We start from the raw sequence: 23,959 nt of genomic DNA, 5'->3' as shown, positions 1-23,959 counted from the left end.
TTATATTCTAGATGCTTATATCTTCACAACTGAACAAAAAGTGTTTTTTTTAAAACATGGTTGTCAACTTTGCCATCTGAAATTACCATTGAAAACCTTTCATATTGTATTTTTATTTTATTTTTTTTTAACAGAAAGAAAAAACCCAGCATGAGTGAATTTGTTCAAAGGAGAAATCCGGCAAGCTTTAAAATGTCAAAATGAAATCTAATTAAACTTGATATCTGTCTTTTGCATTTTCTAAAGTACACTTTTACATATAAATACACTGAATTCGGCTTCTATATAGTTATAATAAACAAAACAGATTACATTTTTTAATCCGATTAATCGATTATCTAAATAATATATATATAAATATAATATCTAGTTATATATTATTATATCTCATTATATTTATATACATATAAAAAGAGGAACAACGAGAAGCGACAAATCCAGTGCAATGGGAAGGAACGTGTCCTGTTTGTGATTCATGACGTTTTAATTGACTGGATAAATAATAAAGTACTGCCATGAATACCCACATCTGCAATGAAGATCCTCGACTGCACGCGGGGCCAGTGGGTTTATCATTAACATTCCTAATAAAGTGGTTAAATCCCATTTGATTATTCGGAGGCATAAACATTTTTAGATGGTGTGTCTCTTGAACTCTCGTACGCATTCACAAATACAGAAAAGTGCACTTTTTTCCGACATGATAAACAGTTTAGCATTCCTGTAATGCTCCTCACTGTGAAAAGTGTTCCCTCCAAACTGTCCTCCAAACAGATGTTTGTCTTTTAAATCTGGAGGCAGACCAAACATGATGTCTGCTTTGTGTTGTTGTTGTTGTTTTCTTTGAAGTAAACACAATACATTGTAGTGGCAGAGACGCAAACTGACACGAATAACTGATGAATCTGATTCTGGGTTTCACATTTACAGCTTTTCTCAGTTGCTTTGGAGCATTTCTTCAATCATCCTTAATATTTGCGAACCTTGAAGTGCATTTCTCGAATCAATTTATACAAACTGCTACACATTGGATTTCTTACAAAAGCCTTCTCAAAATCCTCTTAAGTACTCATGTGAATGAACATCTAATTGATATTAGAATAACGAGTCCTTTCGTCATCGTTCACGAACAAGATCGTCAAAATATTTAGCCGTGTTCCTGATTGTCTTCTGTACGGCGTCTATGTGGAATATCGATTGCGAAAGACCGAACAAGATTCACACTTTCACTGTACAATTGTCTGCTTAGCAATTGTTTATGTTCATGTTAATCAAAATATATTGTACTGGTTCCCACCTGAATAGTTTCAACCCCCAAAACATCTCGGCATCAGTTCATTGAATGCAAAATGTTTAAACCAAGTGTCAGAATGTATCAAGTTCACATTTCTTATCAACTTTTTTTTTGTAAATGTGTACTGAATTAATAAATTGTGTGTGTAAATCTTGAACGTCACTAATGAAGGCGAGTGAAGGGCATCAGATCAACCAATGATCGCCCAGTTCTCTAAAACAGGTCAAAGGTGAATCTCGATATTCAATTGATGACAGACGGCAAGACACAGAGTTACAATTTCTGAAAATGGACGAACAACTAGGAAACCCGCAAACACTAATACAGTAGGGCTGGGACGATTCACTAATCTGGCGAGTCAATACTATCCCGATACTTTTGTGCCGATTCAATACATATTGCGATTCATTGTTTAATTTAGATTTTTGTTTGCTTAATGAGGATTAGACAATGGCAAATACTTGATCATACCCTTAAAGAGACTGTATATGAGCTGTATTAACAAAAACAATGCATAACATCTTTCTAAATTTTTTTTTTCAGGAGCACACACATACAAAGTGCATAAAGAACCTTGAACCATAAAACTTTCAAGTACCAAAAACTTGAATATAATATTTAAATGTGCAACAAAATAACTAAAAACAATACTCTCTAAAATAAAATGAAAGGGCTGTTTAAACTGTTCCGATGTCCAACTCAGTCAAGGTGCTAATATCCTTCTCTCTCTTCCTCACCTCAGGTGAGAGCAGTGCAGCTGTTACTGCAGCCTGTTGCTCCAAAAAAACGTTCAACCATGTCATAGGCACTATTCCATCTCGTTGAAACGTCTGTTATAAGTTTGTGCACAGGGAGCTCCAGGAACTTTAGTTTTTCCTGCAAAACATGAAGTCCTGCAGCACTTCTATGGAAATATCCAGTGATGCGTCGTACTCGTCTGAGTAACTTCGCCACAGCGGGCAGCTTCGGTGCGCGCTGTGAGGCCAGATTATGAGTGTTAATTGGGCAGCGATAACCATATTAGACGCATTGTATGTGACTAAAGCAGGGTCTTTATCCGTTAAACAATTCTCCAAAAGGTTTACTCCCCTGCCTCTGCCATGGTTTTGCTTTCTCGCGCCATCTTAAAACGGATACGACGTCATCTAATACAGACAACAACAAAATACGTCTTCCCACCACCTCTCTGGAAAAGTAAAATAATTAAATATATATCGATTCTGAGGTAAACAAATCGATCTCAAAATCATTTTAAAAAGAATCGCGAAAAATCTAACCCTAGATTTTTCTCCCACCCTTATAATACAGTAGAGTAAAAGTGTGTAATCCTGTTTGATTCTCTGTTCAATTTCTTCTGCCGTACAGAAGCAATTCAGCCTTGTCCTTTTTCAATCATTGTAATGATTCTAAATAGGTTCTCCTAACAAACAAACGTCATATCAGCAATTTTGTAATCTACAAATTGAGAGAGCCTGCTGTACAGACAAGTTTCTAAAAATATAAGGGGTTATACAGGGTCATCCAGGCTTTCTGACCAATCAGCAGTGAGAATTTGTCAGCGGAAGAGACAAATCGAAAGACTTTTTTTAATAGGAAACTGCATCGAAGTACAAAAAGAGTACAAGGAAAAGGATTCGCTTCCATTTACTGCACGTATACACATAATGTACACTCCATATATGGAATTCTCCATGCAATGAGAGGGAAAAAGAGAAAGATTGAGACAGATTGATGAATATGACTCCAATGCGCCCTCGAGTCTGCTCTCTTTATCTGATCCTGAATGTGCACTGTTACTCTGAGGGAGTATCCGCCATCGCCGTTTACCGCTACGTGCATATCGAAAGCTTACAGCTCCGCTGGAATGATGGATGATCGCTATTACGAGCTGTAAGCATGTGCGGTAAGGTGAGAGCGTTGCTAGCGTGAGTGTTTGCGAGTACGGTACGAGGAGGGCAGGGCTCCTGAGACAGGGCTGAGAACTGAGCCGTGTACGAGATGTTATCAGATCTTTTTTATGCACTTGTGAACAGGGATGAAATCGAGCGCCTCGATCGTAACATTGAAAACATTTAGCAGATTCATTTCGTTTGACTTGTCGTTATGATGTATAATTCATGTACGCTGAAACAGTGTGGTGAAATGGTCCAGGGGCTGAATGAAGAAGATGTGACTTCTAAACAGACCACACCCACTAAAGTAGGGACAAACCTAAGCTATGGAGAAGGAGGCGTGGACTCCATGTACACATTTGTAGGTCATAAGAAGTAAACCTTGGCTTCTGAGACATTCAGCCTTCTGTCAAAATAAAGAAGGTGTGGCCTTTCTACCTGTCAATCCTAAATTGTAGTACTCTAATACCAAATGTTTGCGGACACCTGGTCATAAATACAGTATGTGCTTTTTGAGCTTTCGCATCCCACATTTAGTCCCAATTTGCTCTTATAATCTCCTCCACTCTTCTGAGATGTTCCACTTGATTTTGGAGGGTGCTTGTAGACATTTGTGTTCATCAGACACAAGGGTGTTAGTAAAGGCGGGTACTGATGTAGGTGAGAAGGTGCGGAGGTCTGGGGTGCAGTCAGCGTTCACATTCATTCCAAAAGTGTTTAATAAGGATGAGATCAGAGCTCTATAGCAGGAGATGTTTTACTCCAACCCGTGTAAAACATCTTCATGGAGCTGGCTTTGTGCACATTGTGGGCATTGCCATGCTGGAACAGGTTTGGATTTTGAAGTTAATGTGAAGAGAAAATTTCATGGTACTGCATCCAAAGACTTTTGATACAATTGTGTACCTTCAGGTTTGCACTAACAGTTTGGAGAAAAAAACACATATGGCTGGAAAAGTCTGTCTGTCTGTCTGTCTGTCTGTCTATCTATCTATCTATTACATAAGGCATGACCCCACTACAGAGAAAAAACAGAAAACAGAGAAGAACATTACGGGTGAGAAAATGAGAGAAAGAGAGAGAGAGAGAGAGAGAGAGAGAGAGAGAAAGCAAGAAAACGGAATTCTAAAATATAAGTGAATATGACTGTGTGTGTGTGTGTGTGTGTGTGTGTGTGTGTGTGTGTGTGTGTTTGTGTCTATGATGTATTGATGAGTTCATGCCCCCTGCCCTCGCATTACCACACAGGAGCAGGGCCTACCAGGTTCTAGGGTTTGCTAAATATTATGGTTCCTAAAGCGTCAGTCGGCACTTGCAGGACTCGAGCAGTATTATTTCAGGTCTGCTTTGTTGACACGTGCTGTGCACAGTCACGTTCCCCGAGGAGCCCCTGACATGTTTGGCTTTCGCGGTTAACGGTTTCGAGAGACGCAGTAGTACACAGCCCAGACCGCGTTTTACAGCCAATGGTGTGTGTGTGTGTGTGTGTGTGTGTGTGTGTGTGTGTGTGTGTGTGAGTTCGAGCGTGGGAAGTATGTCGAATGCAACACACGTTTTTAACACACACAGATCGTAAACACGTGCGGTTGCGCTTACCCGAGTGCTGCCGGGGAAAGAGCGTGTCGGGAAGAACCACACATCTGCATAAGCCATTGCTCCAGCTTTGGTTCTTCGGGCATGTTTTATTCCCCACATGACATCTGCAAAAGAGGGAGAAGAACAATTAGCCATGAGACAGACACTCACAGAGTAAACAAAATGGGAAAAGACAAAACAATTCTCCTTTTTGTTGTTTTTTTTTGGCGCACAATTAAAGAGGAAATTAATTCCTAACTTTTAAACATATATTTTTGGGGATTTCGAACCTACATGGTTGTGATCTGGATGCTTGTGATCTGGATTTTAGCCAAGTCTACCCAAAAAATTACCATTAATGATTTCAAAAATGTATTTCTCTTGAAAAAAAAAAAAAGCTTGTGGTCATGGGTTTGTATTAGAAATGTGTAAAATACATAATAGTAATTGGAACTCTTGATGAAATAACCCGTGTTGGTTCGGCTGGCAGGAAGAAGTGAAAGTTTAGTTTTACTGGGGTCATATTTTACTAGAGTGGATCTACTTCAACTCAAATACATGGTTTGTGTACTTCCTCCACCACTGTGGGATTCCCAGTGGATCTCATGAAACAAAATATTACCATTAGAGCCCAAAAAACAACACGTCAATTAACTACAGTGGGCTCAAAGTGTCCCAAAGGTACAGGATTGCGATGCTACAGGGGGAAAAAGAAGCTCAGTTGTTAAGATGTTAGACTTCTGATCAGAAGATTATGAGTTCAAATCCCAGCCACACCAAGCTGCCACTCTTAAGCCCCTGAGCAGGGCCCCAACCTCGTAGCTGCTCAGTTCTGTGATTGAGATAAATGTCGCTCTGAATAAGGGAATATGCTAAATACCATAAATGTAAATGATTGAGTTACAGCTTTACCTCTGACTCGAGACTCCTTCCTCCTTACAGAAAACGTTACCATATCAATAATTATACAATTGAAAACTTTCTTGGCCGCTTTCAGTTAGCCGTAGCTAATGTTCTGTAGTTATTTGTTACAAAAATATGTGGCAAATTTTTCCTACACTATTGTTAGTGAAGAGTTTCAGTCAAGAATTTGAAACTTTTTTTTTGGTTCTAACTCAAAGCATCATTACAATCTATGCGAATGTACAGTATGAATGTACAGAATGTTGTATACTGGCATAGCAAATAATCAACTTGAAAAGTTAAGACATTAGCGAGTCAAAGGTTGCATTCGATGTCTGGCACAGCAGATGCAAGTACACGAGTCACGCTCCAGGTTGTTTTTTTCAGGGTCACAGTGTAACAGCAAACCCGATTTGAAAACTCTGGCATGAGTAAAAACAGGTGTAAAAACCACCGAGTACCTTCAGACTGCAGCTCGAAACACGTGTGGAATGGGAGGTTAAAAAGTTACGTCAATGAATTTAATGGCAAGTCACACTGTAATCTAAGAGCCTTTTAGCAATTTATGTCCATCCCAATTACTTTGGCATGTCTGGCGAAGGAGCCGAGGCCAAAAGACAAGCTCCAGAAGTGGTTCCGCACCTTTAAAACGAAATAACAACGTGGTTATTCCTAGCCATGTTCACAATAAGTTTGGTGAACATGAAACAATAACTCTTCTTTCGGACTGCATCGTGATGCCATCAAAGTGTGCCTGCAACTCATTAAACTTCACAAATTCATTTCCTACTGTCAAAAAAAAGCTTAAACACATTTACATTGATAGCATTTATTAGACCCCCTTATCCAGAGCAACTTACATTCATCTCATTGTTCAAGAGCCCAGCAGTAGCTGCTATGGCAAAGCTGTTATTTGAACCTACGAGCTTACAAACTTACATTTCTATGCAAATGTATGAAATCAGTGCCTTTATTCAGTTCTGCATTCACCTATGTAGCAAACATTAGCTAATTTAACATTAGCATTCAATTAGTTACTTAAGGATTCTTTCAAGTTCAAGCTTAAAAAAAAATTAAGTTTAAATAGAAACTACTGCCTAATATTTCAACCTAACATCTATATTAAAAATGTCTCATTCATCTTTCAGAAAAAGCCAACTGCCTTGTTGTTTGAGATCTCAGCTAAGTGTTGCCCCATAAAAAGCCTAGTTGGAAGCGTCACCAAAAAGGCTGCTAAAAAGAAAAACTTTACTACAGATGTAGATTTTTTAGTAAAACCCTTTGGGCACAGGAGGGTACTGAAGAGATAAGTTGGACTAATGCTTCCTAGTTATGCATATAAATTACTAGAGGTCGACCAATAGTGGATTTTACTGATACCGATAGCAGGATTGGATCGTACTTGCCCATAACCGATTAATCAACCGATTGATATTAAAATAGATACTGGATAAAAATGTAACAAAAATGTGAAAAATAAATTAATATATAGATTTATATAATTATAAAATATTAACATTAAGTATTAGATAGCGCTCTCCGTGCAGCGTGCAGTCTTGCAACAACAAATACTACAATTCTAGTTCAAGCCAAAATACGGATTTAAAGAAATGTTGATCCAGGAATTTCTCCTGCTTTGTTGGTCGCCAAAACAATTTTGTGTAAGTAGCCAACACTAACAATGCAATAGGGTTTAATCCTCAAGTAGAGTTTACTACTTAGACATTTAATAGCTTTCATAATGCACTGTATCTGTACTGGTGGCTTGTGGTTGCCCAATAATTCAGACACCTAGTAAAACCCTACTTCTAAAAACAGAGATGTCCTAGCTGGGTTATCTCAATCCATCCATCCGTCCATCCGTACATCCGTCTAACCATAAATCTTGATCTCCATCTCCAGCCATATGAAGCCTGTCTGCACCTACTGGGTGGTAAGAGCAATTACTTTCACCTTAAACAAATTTTCTTCTGGCATCTTCTTGATCAAAAATGTACCCGGATGGAAAAGCGAGACCACATGTCTGCACAGCCCTTCGTTGCATCAAGTTTTTTTTTTCTTTCTGTTGTATTCAGGCAATAAAAATGATATGGAGCATACAAATCATGTGGCCTGGAAAAGCAGAACTGCAGGACTAGGTCACTTCCGAGTCAACTTCGATTCATGGAAACCTTCTCTTCAGCATTTCATTGGCACGAAACTGACAGATCGAAACATCTGGTAGAGATTGAACTGCAGCCCTGCCAACCTTTGTGCTTTTTACGCAAGAGTTTTGCTAAAAACTCACCAAAAGATCAGTCGTTGTTTCCCCCCCAAGTAAAAATGGCACCTGAACCAACTAATATTTTAATCCCAAATGATTGACAGCTGCCTTGGGGTTTGGAACTATAGGAAAAGAAAGATTTTAAAACGAGGGAATTGGAATAAACCTGTAACTTGTATCTGCACTACTCTCAGAGCTGCTGTTTTAGAAAATTAATCAACACTCGATGACCAATCAGAAATCAGAACTTAACAGTTATTACAAGATTTTTGTCACAAGCAAAGTTTTATGCCCAAAACATTAGTTGAGAGAAATTAGAAATAGGAAATATGAGAAAATAAAGAAAACAAGAGAAGATATGAGAAAATATATAATAATTAAGAGGTATTTATCATTAAAAATATATATTTAGATGTGCAAAATGGAAGTAGAATATGTAATGAGGTATAACAAACCAGACACCTAGAAATACATTTGTATACAACTTTGCTTAGAGAAAAATACGGGAAAATATGGCCCACTTTGGAGGTCCAAAGTGGGCCAAAGAGGTACGTTTTTTTTCCCCATTGTCTGTACCAAAGCGATGGGAATGCTGGGGAATAGGTGCAAGATTTTGAGCTTTCGATCAGGAGGTCATGAGTTCGAATCCTCAAATCACCCATGCTTCACAGATCTTGGTAAGCTGGAGTCAGAGCGCAGGGTCAGCCATGATGAAGCATACATGGAGCACGAAGGGTTAAGGGCCATGCTCAGGGGCCCAGATGTGGCAGCTTGGCAATACTAGAACTTAAACCTCCGACCTTCCAATCAGTAACCCAGAGCCTTTACCACTGAGCTACCATTGTTCCAATTTATCCTGGCTAATAGTAGGATATAAATGTAAATTAATTTTCCACATGTAGTGCTATAGCTGCTAAAATAGCAACAAATAAGCAGTGTAATCTGGTGCTTTGCTTTACATAACTTTGCTTCAAAGCCAGAAACAAAAAGCCGTGCTAGACATGTCATCCTTCATGGGTCGATTTCATGAACAACATTTACCTAACTGAAAAAAATTAAGATCTAATCTGTACATTTCTTCGCTAAGTAAGACTTATTACTGTTACTGTTCGGTTCATAAGAGGTAAATCCAGATGTTCCAGATTTCCCTTAAGCAGCTCTACAACACCTTACTCAACCCCCGAAATATGCGTGAAACATGCTTATGTATTCCAAAGACTGCTATATAACTCCACAGCTTTATCCATCATGGCCAATAACAATGGAGAACAAGGAGAAACACATCTCCAGACCCCCGACTGCAGCCTTGTGATTTAATGCACTTCCACGGGGAGTGTCGGTGTGGAATTCAGGGGAAAAAGCAGCGAGGTGATAACTTTATGGTAATGAATATGCGAGCGTGTACGATCAATCACTGCATTTGCTCTCGAAGGCGCTGCACTCAAGTGGGTCCACGGGGCGAAAGGTTGAGCTATGAGTTCCTCTATAGGGCCTGACAGAGAGAAAGTGCAAAAAAATAGGAAACAGCTTGTATACAAATACATGAATATTACTCAGAATTGGCAGAAATGATTCAAAGCTTTAATGTGACTCTAAGTAGAGTCGACAAACCCAGTTTCTTTTTCAGAAACTCGGTTTGTCGACTCTACTTAGAGTCACATTCAAGCTTTTTTAATATACGAGGTGGTATCAAAACGTTTTGTGACTAATGATGTAACTGGTGCTTTCTGACCATGTGCATTACCACGTCTGCGATTTCATCACGAACAGCAAGTTAGAGCAAAGAGAAAACATGAAATTCTGCAGGAAACGGGGCGAATCTGCCACAGAGACATTTGACATGACATACGAGTCTTGTCTTCGAGGTGTTTAGAGCAGCACATGGAAAACTACATGAGATCAGGAAGACCTTTAACCTGTTCAACCCCTAAAAACGTTGAAACCATTCGGCAACTTGTGCATGATGATCGTCGGTGAGCAATCCACATGATCTCACTTCCGTACCCACCCTACTCGCCAGATTTGACTCCTTGACACTTCGCCTTCTTCTTGAAGATGAAGATCCAGCTCGAAGGTCATCTTGACACCGTTGCGTGAATGTAGATAAATCATGTACTTTCTTGTAAACAGAGCGAAACATTTTGATATCACCTCATAGTACTTTAAACAATTAACATCGACAAAGAAGCTTTACAGAAAGCACTGGATTAAGAATATAATTTCTGGATATTCATTCATTATAGTTTCATCATGAAGTCTACAGTATGTTGATACATTTTTTAACTGTTTACTAATGAAGACTTTAATCCAAAGCTGTTGGAATGAATAGCAGTTCGAACGTGTGTTTATGGTAACTAAGTGGTGAACGCGTTCACAGTTCTGATTCATCCCAAAGGTGTTCAATAGGGTTGAGGTCAGAAATCTATAGCAGGAGATCTTCTTCTCCAAACCATGTAAAGCAGATCTTCATTGTTCTGAGCTGTAATACCACAACATCCGTAGACTTCTTATACAATCTGCTTTCTTGGGCAGAACTCTTGTGTGTAATTGATATAAATCATCATTAGCAGGACATACGTATGTGTATGGAATATGGCTGTTGGTTGACGCAGATCGTTTCTACTACAACTATGCATATTTTTATCCTGAGTGTTGTTTTTTCTAAAGTTTTTTGTTTACTGGTTAGACATGTTACATTACTTTCTTAATCCATGTTCACGTGTGCTGCCAGGGTCCCCAGTCAGAGCATTTTTATAGCTCAGTTAATAGAGTGGAGGACTGAGGTTTACACAGAGAACTACCTAAACTGTCTATTAAATAAATAATTCATATGGTACGTTGATTTAAATATATAAATAATTGTTTATTTGGAAATATATGTGCGTGTTTTACAATGTACAGTTAACAGATTTTGTACTGGAACATAAAAATAAGCTATTAATAAAACATAACATTGTACAGAAATCTCTTTTGTTGTTATGTAAAAGTTTCACAGCTTCCAATAGGTGATTTCTATTTAAAATCTACCTCATTTCAGGTTATAGCACATCAACAGCATGAGTCAATTCTTATCATTTTTAATTTTTCTGAAACTTTTACTATTTGATATCCTTTTTCCAAAAAATATAAGATTTCAATTCCATTTTGGTGTTTAGATCAACAGTTGTGGACAGAAACAAAGTAAATGTAATTCGTTACTGTACTGAAGTATCTGTACTTTACTGAGGTATTTCAGTTTGAGAAGACTTTTAATTTAACTTCACTAAATTTCAAAGTTAAATATTTTACTTTTTACTTATCTACATTTTGTGAAATCAGTCGTGTCTTGGGAAAAAAAAAAAAAACGGTCGAACACGCAGCGAGTCACCAATCAGGGTCGAGCGCACGTTTCTTTAAGAACTTGTTTTGATTAGCGCTTGGTGTATCTACTGATCACCATCATACAGTTCAGCATCACTTCAACAGCAAGCAGAACATTTAGAGAGGAATAAATGATAAAGAAACTCCAGACTTGAACTCGCCACAACACACATGACCTTAATTATGTGATTTTTTTGATGTAGTTGAAAAGAAGGTTTTGGGCTCATGATCATAATAATAGAAATCAATCAGTTGTTGTGCTCCAACCCCACACCGAGTGTTCCTAAGCAAGGCTAAAACTCCTTCATAACCCTGACCAAAATAAAATCTTTCCTAAATATTTATCGAAAAGAACGATTGATAAATTATACGGGAGAGTTTCCTGTACAACACAATGTGTGACCAGTTTTAGTACGAGAAATTTTTTTCTCGTCTGTAAAACTGTAGACGTTTGTGCCCTTGAGGTAATAATAAAGCAACAATGAGTGCTATTTGCGGTTCAGACATCAAGCCTCCCTCTTTTTGCTGTCTTATTTATGACGTCACGGATCAGTAGTGCATTGTAGTTTCGGGACCTGAGATTTGTGAATGCTGTTTGCACGGCTCGCGCAAATAAAAGACTTGGACGCGACCTCGCTAAGAGCATTTAAACACGAGCAGTCTGGGCGGATTTAACGACAGTGTTTTTAAATCTTTAATGAACGTCTACATGTGGTAACATCCTTTCACTCCAAGTAATAAAAAAAAGGAAAAAGGAAAACAGCTCCCAAGAGAGAAAACAGAGCTTTACCTCGCAACAAAAAAAGGAAGGAATCGAATGCAACAAAACAGTAGTAAAAATGGTGGAGTAATTTTTTTGAGGAAGTAAACAAGCAGGGTGGAGTCTGAAGTTCTTTTCCTGTGTTCCATTCAATATGAAGCGTCTTATATATAAATATAACAGTTACAGTCAACCTTTGATGATTCACAGTTCGGAATTTGCGGCTCGAAAAATTCGAGGGTTCTCATTTGGGACCTTGATAATGCAAGTTGCGGATTATTGTGAAATATGTGGGAATGTTCAGGAACGTTAGGAATAACATTTTAAACTTTGTATTTAGTCAAATAATATATATTATTAAGTTTATAAAGTGACATAATGTGTAGATTTATTTCCTAAGGTACCATAATGGCATTGGGAGTCTTCGGAACTCGCGGGGGTTCTTTGAACGTAACCCCAGTGAGTTTTGGTAGACCACTGTACAATATATTATATATATAAATAAATACAAATTTTTTCCCCTTAAAATTTTTTTTTTCTCAATTTCATTTACATTCATGCCAATTGCCCTTATGCAGCGTGACTGAGAAGTGGAGGTTTAAGGGCCTTGCTAAAGGGCCTGGCATTGGCAGCTTGGTTTGATGGTGCTGGAATTTGAACTCATGACATTCTGGTCTGGTTTGGTCTGATAAAAAGGAGAGAGGCACGAGCTAAAATTGGGCTTTTAAACAACAAAAACACCAAAAACAGAGACAACTGAAACAAACGCTATCAAGAGTAAGGCATCTCACATGGTGGGAGAAGAGTACATCCTGACATCCCAACGTATAGTACAAAAAAAAAAATGTAGCAAAAAAACTTTTTGTACAATTTTTTGTATCGTAAAATCTTATAATGGTAAGTCAAACCGGGAATCTGGAAATGATTATAACTGACATGCGCTCGAAAAAAAAAAGATTGTGTATATGTAGATACATGTATATATTATTTATGATATTTATATAGATTTGTATACACTATATGGAAAAAAATTGATTGGGACACGCCAAGCCATATGTGGTTCATCCACAAATTATTACCACAAATTTGCAGGCACACCAATGTATCTTTGAATGTGGTAGCATGACATTTATCCTTCACTTGAACTAGGAGACTGCTTTCAAAATGATAATGCCCCTGTGCACAAAGCCAGCTCCAAGAAGATCTGCTCTACATGAGTTGGAGTGGAAGATCTCCTGCTTTTGGAGCTCCGGAACTACTGAACACCTTTGGGATGAATGTAAACTCTGACTGAACTCCAGACCTCCTCACCTTCTCACCTACATTACTACCTGACTTTACTAACACCCTTGTGTCTGAAGGTAAAATCGAGTGATCTTCCCAGAAGATTGGAGCTTCTTATAACTGCAAATGGTGACTAAATGTGGACTGAGCACATATGATTATTATGGTTTTTATCTTGTTTACAGCATTTTGCGTAAATTATTATTTCTGATGCAAAAAATGGATGATATGGTTGATACACACTCAATAATACTAACATTACATACAAAAATCTGCTATTTATCTTTTATTGCAGATTAAATTGAAGTTCACTCCTGCCTCCTGATGCTTAGCACCACGTGTGTGAAAGTGTGTTTGTACTAAAGACTTACACCCTGCAGAGACCGGGGTCGGATGTTACAGCTCGAGTTACAGGTTCACCCTCATTAATCTCCCTTTACTACAAGGTCAAAGGTCAGGGCCAGTTGGCACGACCCCAGGGCAGGGCGAGGAGTAAACTTCTAAAGCACGCCTGCCTTCATGTGTAGCTTTCACTTCTATTCTCCGGTCCTATCTGTCCGTCCCTGCCCCGAGCGTCCAATCAGCACCTCCAACAGCACGGCTGATGTATGACCCGCCTGGAACAGGCACTCATGTGAGGTCACACCATCAAAGCTTTCCGAGCAGAGCCTGCAGTCTTATACACACTCATGTCTTTGAAATGGCGATTATAATACAACAGTGAAGCACTATTAGGATCCAGTATATGTGAAGATGTTTCCACAACATATACGTTGGCCGAAGGGAAAATTCCAGTCAGCTACCTGTTACTTTGAGTGCCAGAGAAATTGTTGCGAGACGATACACACAATCATTATAAATCCATGTTGCACATAATCTACTTCCTGTATTGTTTCTTAAGTCCTAATAAAACTTGTTTACATCTTATTCAGTTTATAAAACTTAAACTTTTATGAATTTGAGCTAATACTTGAGCAGTGATGCTTGAAAGTTTGTGAACCCTTGTGAAATTTTCTGTTTCCACATTAATTTTGACTCAAAACATCGCCAAACTTTTGCACAAATCCTAAAAGTGTCCCAAAACCCCCCCAAAAAACCCAACAATTATACGTGGTCATATATTTATTGAAAGAAAAAATGATACATATATGGCAAAAGTATGTGACCCTTTACAATTGGCAGTTAATTTGAGTGTCAAATTAAAGTCCATCTGTTTTCAATCAATGGGATGAATATCAAGTGTAAGTAAATGCCCTGTTTTATTTAAAGAACAGGGATCTATCATAGTCTAATCTTCACAACATGTGTTTGTGAGAATGTATCATGTCATAAACAAAAGAGATTTCTGAAGTTGTTGCTTTTAAGGGTGGAAAAGGTTACTCTAAAGGTAAAATTTCTGTAGAAATATAACAATTTCTAAAAGGTTCTCAGACTTTGAAGCACCACTGCACCTAAAAGAACTAAAAATCAGTTGCTAGTCACTCGGAAAATATGCACACTAGCTAATAAGAAAGGTTCATGATATTTCTTGCTAGCTACATTTTTTGATGCACACAATGTAGAAGAATTACAACAAATCATACAAATAAATGAGACGTAACGTAAAATTCCCACCATTTGTATACTGTATGTGGCTAAATTTGCCAGAACTGTTGCTAGGCAGCTGAGAGATAGAGTAGCTACGTCTCAAACAATGATTAATATAAAGATAAAAACATGTGGGCCATTTTGTCTTAAGAAAGAAATCAACAATGGTGTGGTCATCAAGATCATTTTGTTATAACAATCTATAACATTGGAAAGAGGTTTATTCTCTCGTTAAACTTCCCAACAGTCACAATTTATTGTTTTCTGGGTTTTTTTTTTAAATATGACATCATACTTTTAATTCATTTATAGCTTCGGTTAATGTTCTAGAATTTCTTCGAAGCAGGTTCTGGTTATCTCTTATGCTAGATATAAATGAGTTGAATCAGACAGTAGAATGCAGCTATCTGTGCTATCTGAGAAATGGCAAAAACGTTACTGAAAATTATAAAGAGCCGACACTGAAGACTTCTTCTAAAAACATGGAGGAATAAGCTACAATTGAATCAGAGCTCTATAGCAGGCTACATAAGATCTTCTACCTTTAACCCATGTTAAGCAGATCTTCATGGAGCTGGCTTTGTGCACAGGATTGAGCATTGGCATGCTGGTACAGGTTTAGGTCTCCTAGTTCAAGACACCCTGTACAATTGTGCTAACAAATTTGTGTTAATATTTTGGGAAAGAACCACATATAGCTGAAAAATTTTGGTATGTAATACTTTTCTCTTTATAGTGTATATAATGAAATATAACCAATCAGAATCCAGACATTAACCACACACACTTGAGTATGCAATCAGTTATTTTCTGAATTCTTAAAAACTGGATTCCAGTGTTATGTTCATGTGGAATCTTGAAAAAAGACAATCAGTTTATATATTATATAAAATCTAATTTGCCTTAATTGCATTAGTTTGTGCTAACTGATGGAAATAAACCCTGAATTCCAAACCTGCATGGATTTTACTTGGCCTGCTTCGTGAAACCTGTTGTTCACTCCCATTTCATCACCGAGGATCTTTTGGTTTTCGCAACAAACTGACTCCAAGTGCAACGAACTGACATGGACGTAATTAAAGTCAAAAATCTCTGATGCAGAAAAAAACAGGACCAGACGGCCGACGCTATGTGCCATGGAGTAAAACAAATTGTCAGTGTGGGCCACAGCCGTGGGCCACACGTGGCAAAACTTGCAACATGTTTCGAATTTCCACATGCTTTAATAACACGATGCATTCCTATGCAGCCGTGAGCTAAAAAAAAACTGAAACGAAGACTTATGACACAGGCTAGGCGAGGTGGAGAACGGCTTATCTGATGACTAACATGTGCACTCGCACCTTGCGTAACGCGAAACATACGATTCCGCTTAGAGCGGCAAGGTGTCCAAAAGAAGATCTATAAGCCGAGCTAATTTGGAGCGTATGTTTTTAATGCCATTTTACTGCTGAAGACCGGCGAGCAGAGATAGGATCAAGCATCTTCTCTGGATGGCTTTGTACAGACGGCTCATATGGTAGGGATTAGGGCTGCATCTCATTCCTTGCTACAGGCTGCCTAGAGTTCTGCCCTTCGCAAGAACCTCTCAGTTTGGCGATTTACATCTGCCGGATTACGCACGTACACGCGTCCAAACGTCCGTATGCTATATGAGGGGGATGAAAAGTTGCTCAAATCCGAGCGAATTAAGATTCCTCAGAAAGGAACCTCAATGACTCAGTGGTGTTGTAATGCCATTTTTAGAATTTGCACTATTAGGGGTCCAAGTTGCTCTTGTGCAAGAGTGTGGTGAATGGAAACCATTAGCAGTGTCAGGCTGAAGATGCCTGGGTTTTGTAAAAGCAAGCATGAAGATATGCGTGTAGAGATGAATGTGACTTCAGGTGAATATCCTCAATAAAACAAAAGAGAAGCAAGGAAAGGAAAAGAAAAAGCAGACGTAAGGTGAAATACCCTGTAAGCACTGACTGACTGTCAAATCCGGCCTTGATGTCCAGTACACTGGTTTATAAAGGGTTTTGGAAGCATATTCATACTGTACCTTACAGCTAAATAAAGCTCCTGACTGGACAATGTAGAAAAAATGCTTCAAAATTGTGGAATGTCTTTAAGATCTCTTTTTTAAGTCTAAATGCAATCCACAAAGCATATTACAGTATGAAATTTTTGTGGACACCTGACCATAAGTTTGGTGTGTCATTTTTGAACATCTCATTCTACATTTAATCCCCCTTTCCTGTTATAAAAACCTCCACTCTTCTGAAAAGATGCTCCACTAACTCAGGATATTTATGATTTTTACTAATCTGGTGTTAGTAAAGTCAGGTATTGATGTACAGAGGTGCAGTCAGCGTTCCATTAAATCCTCCTATGAATCTATTCATCATTCAAATCTATTTTCTTTAAGATGCAGGAAAAGCTAGACAACTTTTAAAAATAGTATAGAAAAAAACAGTCAGCTGAAGATTTCATTTTATTTTTTTAAATGTTAGTGCCTTGTGGTTAAAACTATTGTGGTTTTAACATTATAACATTATGAGCTGTGAAGTGAAGAACATTGATGATCTCTTCATCATGGCACCTGTTAGTGGGTGGATTTATTTATTAGGCAACAAGTGAACGTTTTGTCCTCACAGTTGATGTTAGAAGCAGGAAAAATGGGCGAGCGTAAGGATTTGAGCGAGTTTGACTAATTGTGACGTCTAGACGACTTGGTCAGAGCGTCTCTAAAACTGCAGCTCTTGTGAGATGTTCCTGGTCAGTATCTATCAAAAGTGCTGCAAGGAAGGAACAGTGGTGATCCGGGGACAGGGTCGTGAGCGGCCGAGGCTCACTGATGCATGTGGGGAGCGAAGGCTGGACCGTGTGGTCCAATCCAACAGATTGACTGGTCAGAACTGTTTGGCGAAGACATTTATTAAATAGCTATAAGATACAGCACACACAATCTTCTATGGTAGGTCAGTGGTTAAGGGTCAAGAAGGTTGGAGGTTCAAGTCGCAGTACCTCAGAGCTGCCACTGCTGGGCCCTTAACTCTCTCTAGGGGTGCTGTATCATGGCTGACCCTGCACTCTGACCACAGCTTCCTAACAAGCTGGGATATGGGAAGAAAGAATTTCACTGTGTGTCAATGTATAGGACTTTTTCTATGTCGACAGTCAAGTGTGACTCCTTGAGATGGCATAGGAAATAACCTTGTGAGGAACCAAACTTAAGAGGGAACCCATCCTTATCTGGGTGGCACCGAAAGTCTATTTATTACAGTTAAACATAGTTGAGGTGCAGTGATTGAGATCAAATGCAACCTGTATTCCTGAGTCATTGTGTGGGTCAATGCTAATGCTGGAGACTCAAATGAACATCTGTACAGAAAGTCTTACTGTATTCTTCAGTGGAATATGATATTGAAACCAAGCAAAGAGGGACATTAGCATAGAATTGTTAGCTCTTCTGTTAACTAATATTGGCATTTAAACTATGTATTGTGAAGAACTTTAGCTTCTGGCACCTGAACAATGCCTTCAGGGTGTGGTTCATGTGCTAACACCACTAGCTAGTGATAAAAGACTTCACTTAACAAGAGAAAAGGAAGAAAAGAAAAAAAATCTGTGTTCAGCAAAGCAAAACATGTAGGAGAATTTCAATGCAAGTATCCCAGTCACATCTGCTTCTTCTTAAGCGTAGCATAGAGAGAGGAGACTCACAGAGGGACTACGTCTCTTCCCTTTCTCTTTTTCTCACTCTTTTCATCTCCCGTGCTGACATGAGCTATTGAAAGAAAAGATCCGAAGATCCTGGAGGAATATTGAAATATAAGGAATTCAACAGAACGCAGATCGGGTCAGCTCCTAAATTTATCATCAGGATGGAAATGAAATGTCTCCATGGTAAATTTAGGTAAAAAATATAAAAAGCATTGTGCCATTAAAGCATTTTGGAAACCAAAGCTGTTTTCGCTTAATAAATAAATGCAACATTTTATTATCTCTGTGAAATATAAAAATTAAATCGATTCAGTCGTAATTTGAATAATTTAAGTGTGACAAATATGTGAAAGTAAGAGAAAAATCCGAGCAAATACTTTTTCACAGCACTGTATACCCATTGTGAAGTAATGCATAAGTAGACAATAATGGCTGCATGTTGAGTTATTTTTAAAGGTCAGTAAATTGTACTGCTATAAAAGCTGCACATTGATTCTTAAAAATATATCCAAATTTCATTTTTATAGTATTGTCCCTTAAGAATATATAATAAAATAGTTGCTGACAGTGAGAGGTGCACTCACTTTTGTGAAATACTGTAGGTAGAAAATGAACGAATCACATTAGACTCATTCAAAATGAACGAAATTTCACGCATCACTTATGCGTAATTGTTCATAGTTGTTTTCCAAGTCATATTCATTCATTTATTTAATGGTGTTTTATTGGTGTTTGTCGCATGTTTGACTGCGCTGTTTGCCAGTTGCCTGGTTTAAGTTTGTTTTAAATTTGTTCACTATTCTCTTGTAATAAAACATTCCTCATTTTATTCTACCCGTGTACAAGAATTAAGATATACATGCTAGCTAGCTAAATGTTTAAATTTTTTGCTAGCTTCATACGGTAGTTTGCGTATACTATTCTTATAATGTGAACTGTTTTAACAAAGGCTAATAATATCAGCTATCCCTGTTCCATATCCAAACCACACACTGACAAGTTTATTTTTTAACACAAAACAACACTCTTCACAAAGAAGCAAAGTACAAGCTCTAAGTTTATGTTACAGGCTTTCAGGCACGTTTCGTATAGTACATTTTTTATAAAAAGCACACAAACCGAGACCAATGTAGACTCTCTGGAAGATTCCTGTTGGACAAAGAAAAGCTTATGTGATGACACTGCCACTGTAAACATCCTTCTGCATTTCCCTGAGGTGAACTGCTCGTCTCTGCAGAGGCATTCGCTGGTTTGCCCATGTGGGATCAATCAGCCTCCGCTTGGCTAACTACAAGGACGCAAAGGCTTTTCTTATCCTTACAATAGCATTGAGAGGCCTTTTCTCCGCGTGCTGACGTATGTCACGCACAGGCTCCAAGGCTAATCCATTACACTCCACGGAGATACCAGTTGGTAAACACTTTTGAAGGCGCTCACTAACGAACAGGATTGTGAAGAGCAGTGCTTCAAAAAGAGCTGGAGATACAAAACACATGATAGCTGTTCCTCAGGCTACATTATTGTTTGTCAGATGCAACTTGTGTAATGTCTTAGTGTTTTTGTTTTTTTCTTGCCGGGGAATTGGCTTGCCAAGAGAACAGGATTAGTGTTTGTTTTTGTGGAAAAAGAGTAAGCAGGATTCCTATTTACCATCAGGAAAAGACACGGACATCAATTGAAATTTTCAGTGCGCACATTTTAGTTTGAACGAAGAAGCTCGCTTCGACTCGACCTCTCTTTTAGCCTTGACAAAAAAGTGTGGAAACATCTTGTCTTTTATGGTTTTTGAGAATGTCCAAATGGGACAAGTTTGACTTTAACAGAAGAACTTGTGTAAGTTTGAGAACAGGAGAGAAGACTGTTAGCAGATTGTCTCACCCCCACAGACAAACATGCTTAAGGGTTTGAGGTTGTTTTGGAGCAGGGAAGGTTCTGGAAAGTAAAAGGAATCCTGAACCAACATGACTCCCATTCCATACATCAACATGCACCATGCAGTTCCATCCTGACTGCTGCTCATTGGAACCGACTTCACGATGCAACAAGGCGATGAGTCGATGTGTACGTCCGAGATCTGTAGCGTTATTTACAGAGAAAACAGTCGTCTGGAGTGTTGACTATCAAGGAACGGTCTGCCCAGTCACAGCACCTAAATCCTATTGAACTGCTCTGGGATAAACTGGATCACAAGGTTCGCGAAAAACACCTCTGGCAGGCTTTACAAGAGGCACGGCAAAGTTTTCAGGTGAATGTTTGGAGAAACAAACTGTCCAGGGTGTGTAAAGCTGTTCCCTATCAGGAACTCGAGCTGTGTCAGAACGCTTTGGGAACGTTCCTCAGGGAACTAGGGTTACATACGTAACCTAGAAACGTTTTTTATGCAGAGGGGGGGATTTTTCAATAAAAATAAAGTCTGTACATTTACATATTTGTTACGATATTTTTCATTAAATAATCCAGCTTGTTGCCTAGACATAAAGAATGCCTGCATGTGTCTCTCAAAAACCATAAAAGAATCCAAAGTTAGATCCTCAGAGGAAACATTTTCATTCATCCATTGTAGCCATTACCTGAAGATCATACTTTATGTAGCTATAGTTACTTCTAAAAATAGCAAACTCAACGTGAACTCCTTGAGCTAGATTGTTCTTGTAAGTATACTGTTTATACAATAAATGAAGGCATTTGACATGAGCGTCTGTCTGGTGTGGGAACCCGAGCTGATGTTCATACTCAAAATATCAAAATGGCAGGTGTCAAGTTCAATGTAAGTGACGAGAAAACTTTCTTTACGGTTTTCCAAGAAAATATGGAGAATGACGTCTTTAATACATCTGTATTGACCAACCGGGTCATGGTAAAATGTTCAGGAAATGACCTGAGGCTGACCGGGTAACAATGATCATGTGTTTGATATCGTATGCTTTTAAGACATCAGCGTGCACCGTTCTCGTGAATTATAGTCTTTTACAGTCGGATTGTTGCTGGTTACATAATATGCTCCATGGATTTCGGCTGCGACTTTTTACAATTAAGATTTACATCGGGATAACTCATGGTTTCCATCTAATCTGATCGAAACAAGGTTTTTAGAAAGTCCCACAGAGCAGAGAATGGTCCTGAAATGTTTTCGAGAGAATAAACATTTACACAACGTCTACTGTAAATGTGTTCGGACAGCCAAATCGGGTGTCGGGTATCTAAAGTTTATTACTTTTACTTATGCACCAGTGCTACAATTATTGTGAGATGAATGCGAGCTCAAATTGCCATTGCAAATGGCAGTGCACTTAGTTTTAAACTGCGGTTACTGTATTTTTGTCAGGTCTCAGCTACAACATGGCTCCAAATCTCACCTACAAATACATCTGACCCAGATCCCAGATCCAAATCCCAGATAGCTTGCACTCCATCCACCACTCACAATCAAGGTGGCAGCGTGGCAGTAGCAGCAGCGGCCACTTCGCATCCGAAATGGTGCTTTTCACGTGTTTAGCCCCAATTTTCAAAGTACACTGGCACCAGAGAACTGTGTTCATGTATACAATCGCCAGACAACAGAATGTACAGTACAGTGGTTGGGGAAATTTGGTCTATTTTGTACATCTGTCTTGCGCTGTCCTGTTTCATATTGTAGACACCTAATGTTGGGTTTTTGCTGTTGCCAAAATAAAAGTCTAAAATGTAAAACTTTTTAGTTTTAAATTCACTGTTCTACATCTCCAATCATTTAAAATAGGTCTTCATTTTCTGATGTCCATGTAACACCGATGGAATGCACCCTTTAAAGTTTTTTTTTGTTCGTTTCCATGGTGTTGTAGTTCTCTCTTTCGCTAGTTCAAATACAGTATAATTCTCTGTATTACGACTACAAATGATACCAACATGCAGCAGCCAGTCAGCTTTCTGTTATTGCCACGAATCTCTCTTGGATTGTACCACAGACAAAAAAATTTTCAGCTATAGGAAGTTGAAAAAAATATGTATTTAGTAATTGGTTAGGAATAAATTGCCAACAAAGTATTTGTGTGTTTTTGATGTTGTGATGTAAGTCTTACATTTCATTCTTAAATGTCTTAAAAAGTTTAAAATTTGACCTCTCTCTTTATCCTTCCACTTTTCCTCCTGCCTGGTGGCTTAATTCTCAGAGTTCTTCTACCAATTTACCCCATGTCCCTACTTTGCACATGACCAACCCGTGTCAATCACGCCTCTCTCATCTTGTCTCCTAAATGTCCTACCTGCTCGGGCAATTTAATGAATTGATACACCTTTACTGACTTGTTCCTGTCTTTATTTTCAACCATGCCAAAAGCAGTTCATTCTGTTTGTTGATTCCCTGAACGTTGCCTGTTTTATGGTCATGTTCTTGCTTGTTCTATTTGGATTTGTCTTCCTGTTTTTCATTAAAACTGCAGAACCTGCACTTGCATCTCTCTGTGGTATCAATACACGACAATCTTATCTTTCTTAGACAACTCTCTGTGAATCAGGATGATTCCAAAACCATGCTAAGCAAAGGCTGTACTACTGATGATTGCTTCTGCAGGTCTGCCTTTTATATGCCATCCAATGCCTATGAATGCAGCAGAATGCACCACATGAACACTCCAAAATCTAGTGGAACATCTTCCCAGAACAGTGGAGGTTATTATAACAGAAAATAAGGACTAATCGTGGAATGGGATGTTCATAAAACATAAAAGTGTCCACTAATTTTTGTTCATTCAGCGAAAACACTCAAGAGAATAACGGGTTGTTAAGGGATTGTGTTTTCTGCTGCACAAAGTGTATTAAACTAGTGATTAATGGAAATCGTCAAACATTCCCTGACTGCTGACTGTGGGTTCTGTGTGCTAAGGTTATTTTATGCCTGTTGGTCTTTTTTTGCTTTCCATATTACTGACGAATAAAAGAAAGAATTTTACGATTATGGTTTTTACTCCCGCAGCCATTTTTTTTGGCTTTTTTGTGCAAACAAAACAGCCAACAAACCAAACCTAAGGTTTCAATTTCACTTTGATTTTGTTCTCGGAATGGACTAATGGGTGTGAAAGCACCCTCAGGAAGCTTTGAAAGTCAGAGAGCAAATGGCGTTAGTGTTGCCAAATGAAGTCTCCGTATCTGTATGGTAACTTCATTATAAGCCTGACTGGAAGTTTCTTTCAAGAAGTGTTGCGTGAGGCTACAGGAACAGCAGGCCGCTCTATTGTGTTGTGCTACCGTGCGCCACTGAGCCCTTCGCCATCCAAAACACACACATCCATCTGAGCCCGACTCCAGCGAGAGCTCCAAGAGCCAAAGCACACTTCAGGAGTGTGGAGCAAAATGTG

The 23,959-nt window shown here is 38.6% G+C and overlaps 1 protein-coding gene across 1 annotated transcript in view; it reads right to left on the bottom strand.

The window, feature by feature from the left end:
- The window catches only part of vegfc (vascular endothelial growth factor c), a 64,270-nt gene that overhangs the window by 5,672 nt on the left and 34,639 nt on the right, over positions 1-23,959 (bottom strand). Inside the window, exon 5 of the mRNA XM_046862231.1 lies at positions 4,783-4,886. Within this exon, the coding sequence (XP_046718187.1) occupies positions 4,783-4,886 (104 nt within the window). The remainder of the gene's footprint in view (positions 1-4,782; positions 4,887-23,959) is intronic.

Source organism: Silurus meridionalis, chromosome 2 (assembly GCF_014805685.1).
Source record: "Silurus meridionalis isolate SWU-2019-XX chromosome 2, ASM1480568v1, whole genome shotgun sequence".
Taxonomy (NCBI): Eukaryota; Metazoa; Chordata; class Actinopteri; order Siluriformes; family Siluridae; genus Silurus; species Silurus meridionalis.
This window is presented reverse-complemented; position numbering and strand designations above follow the sequence as displayed.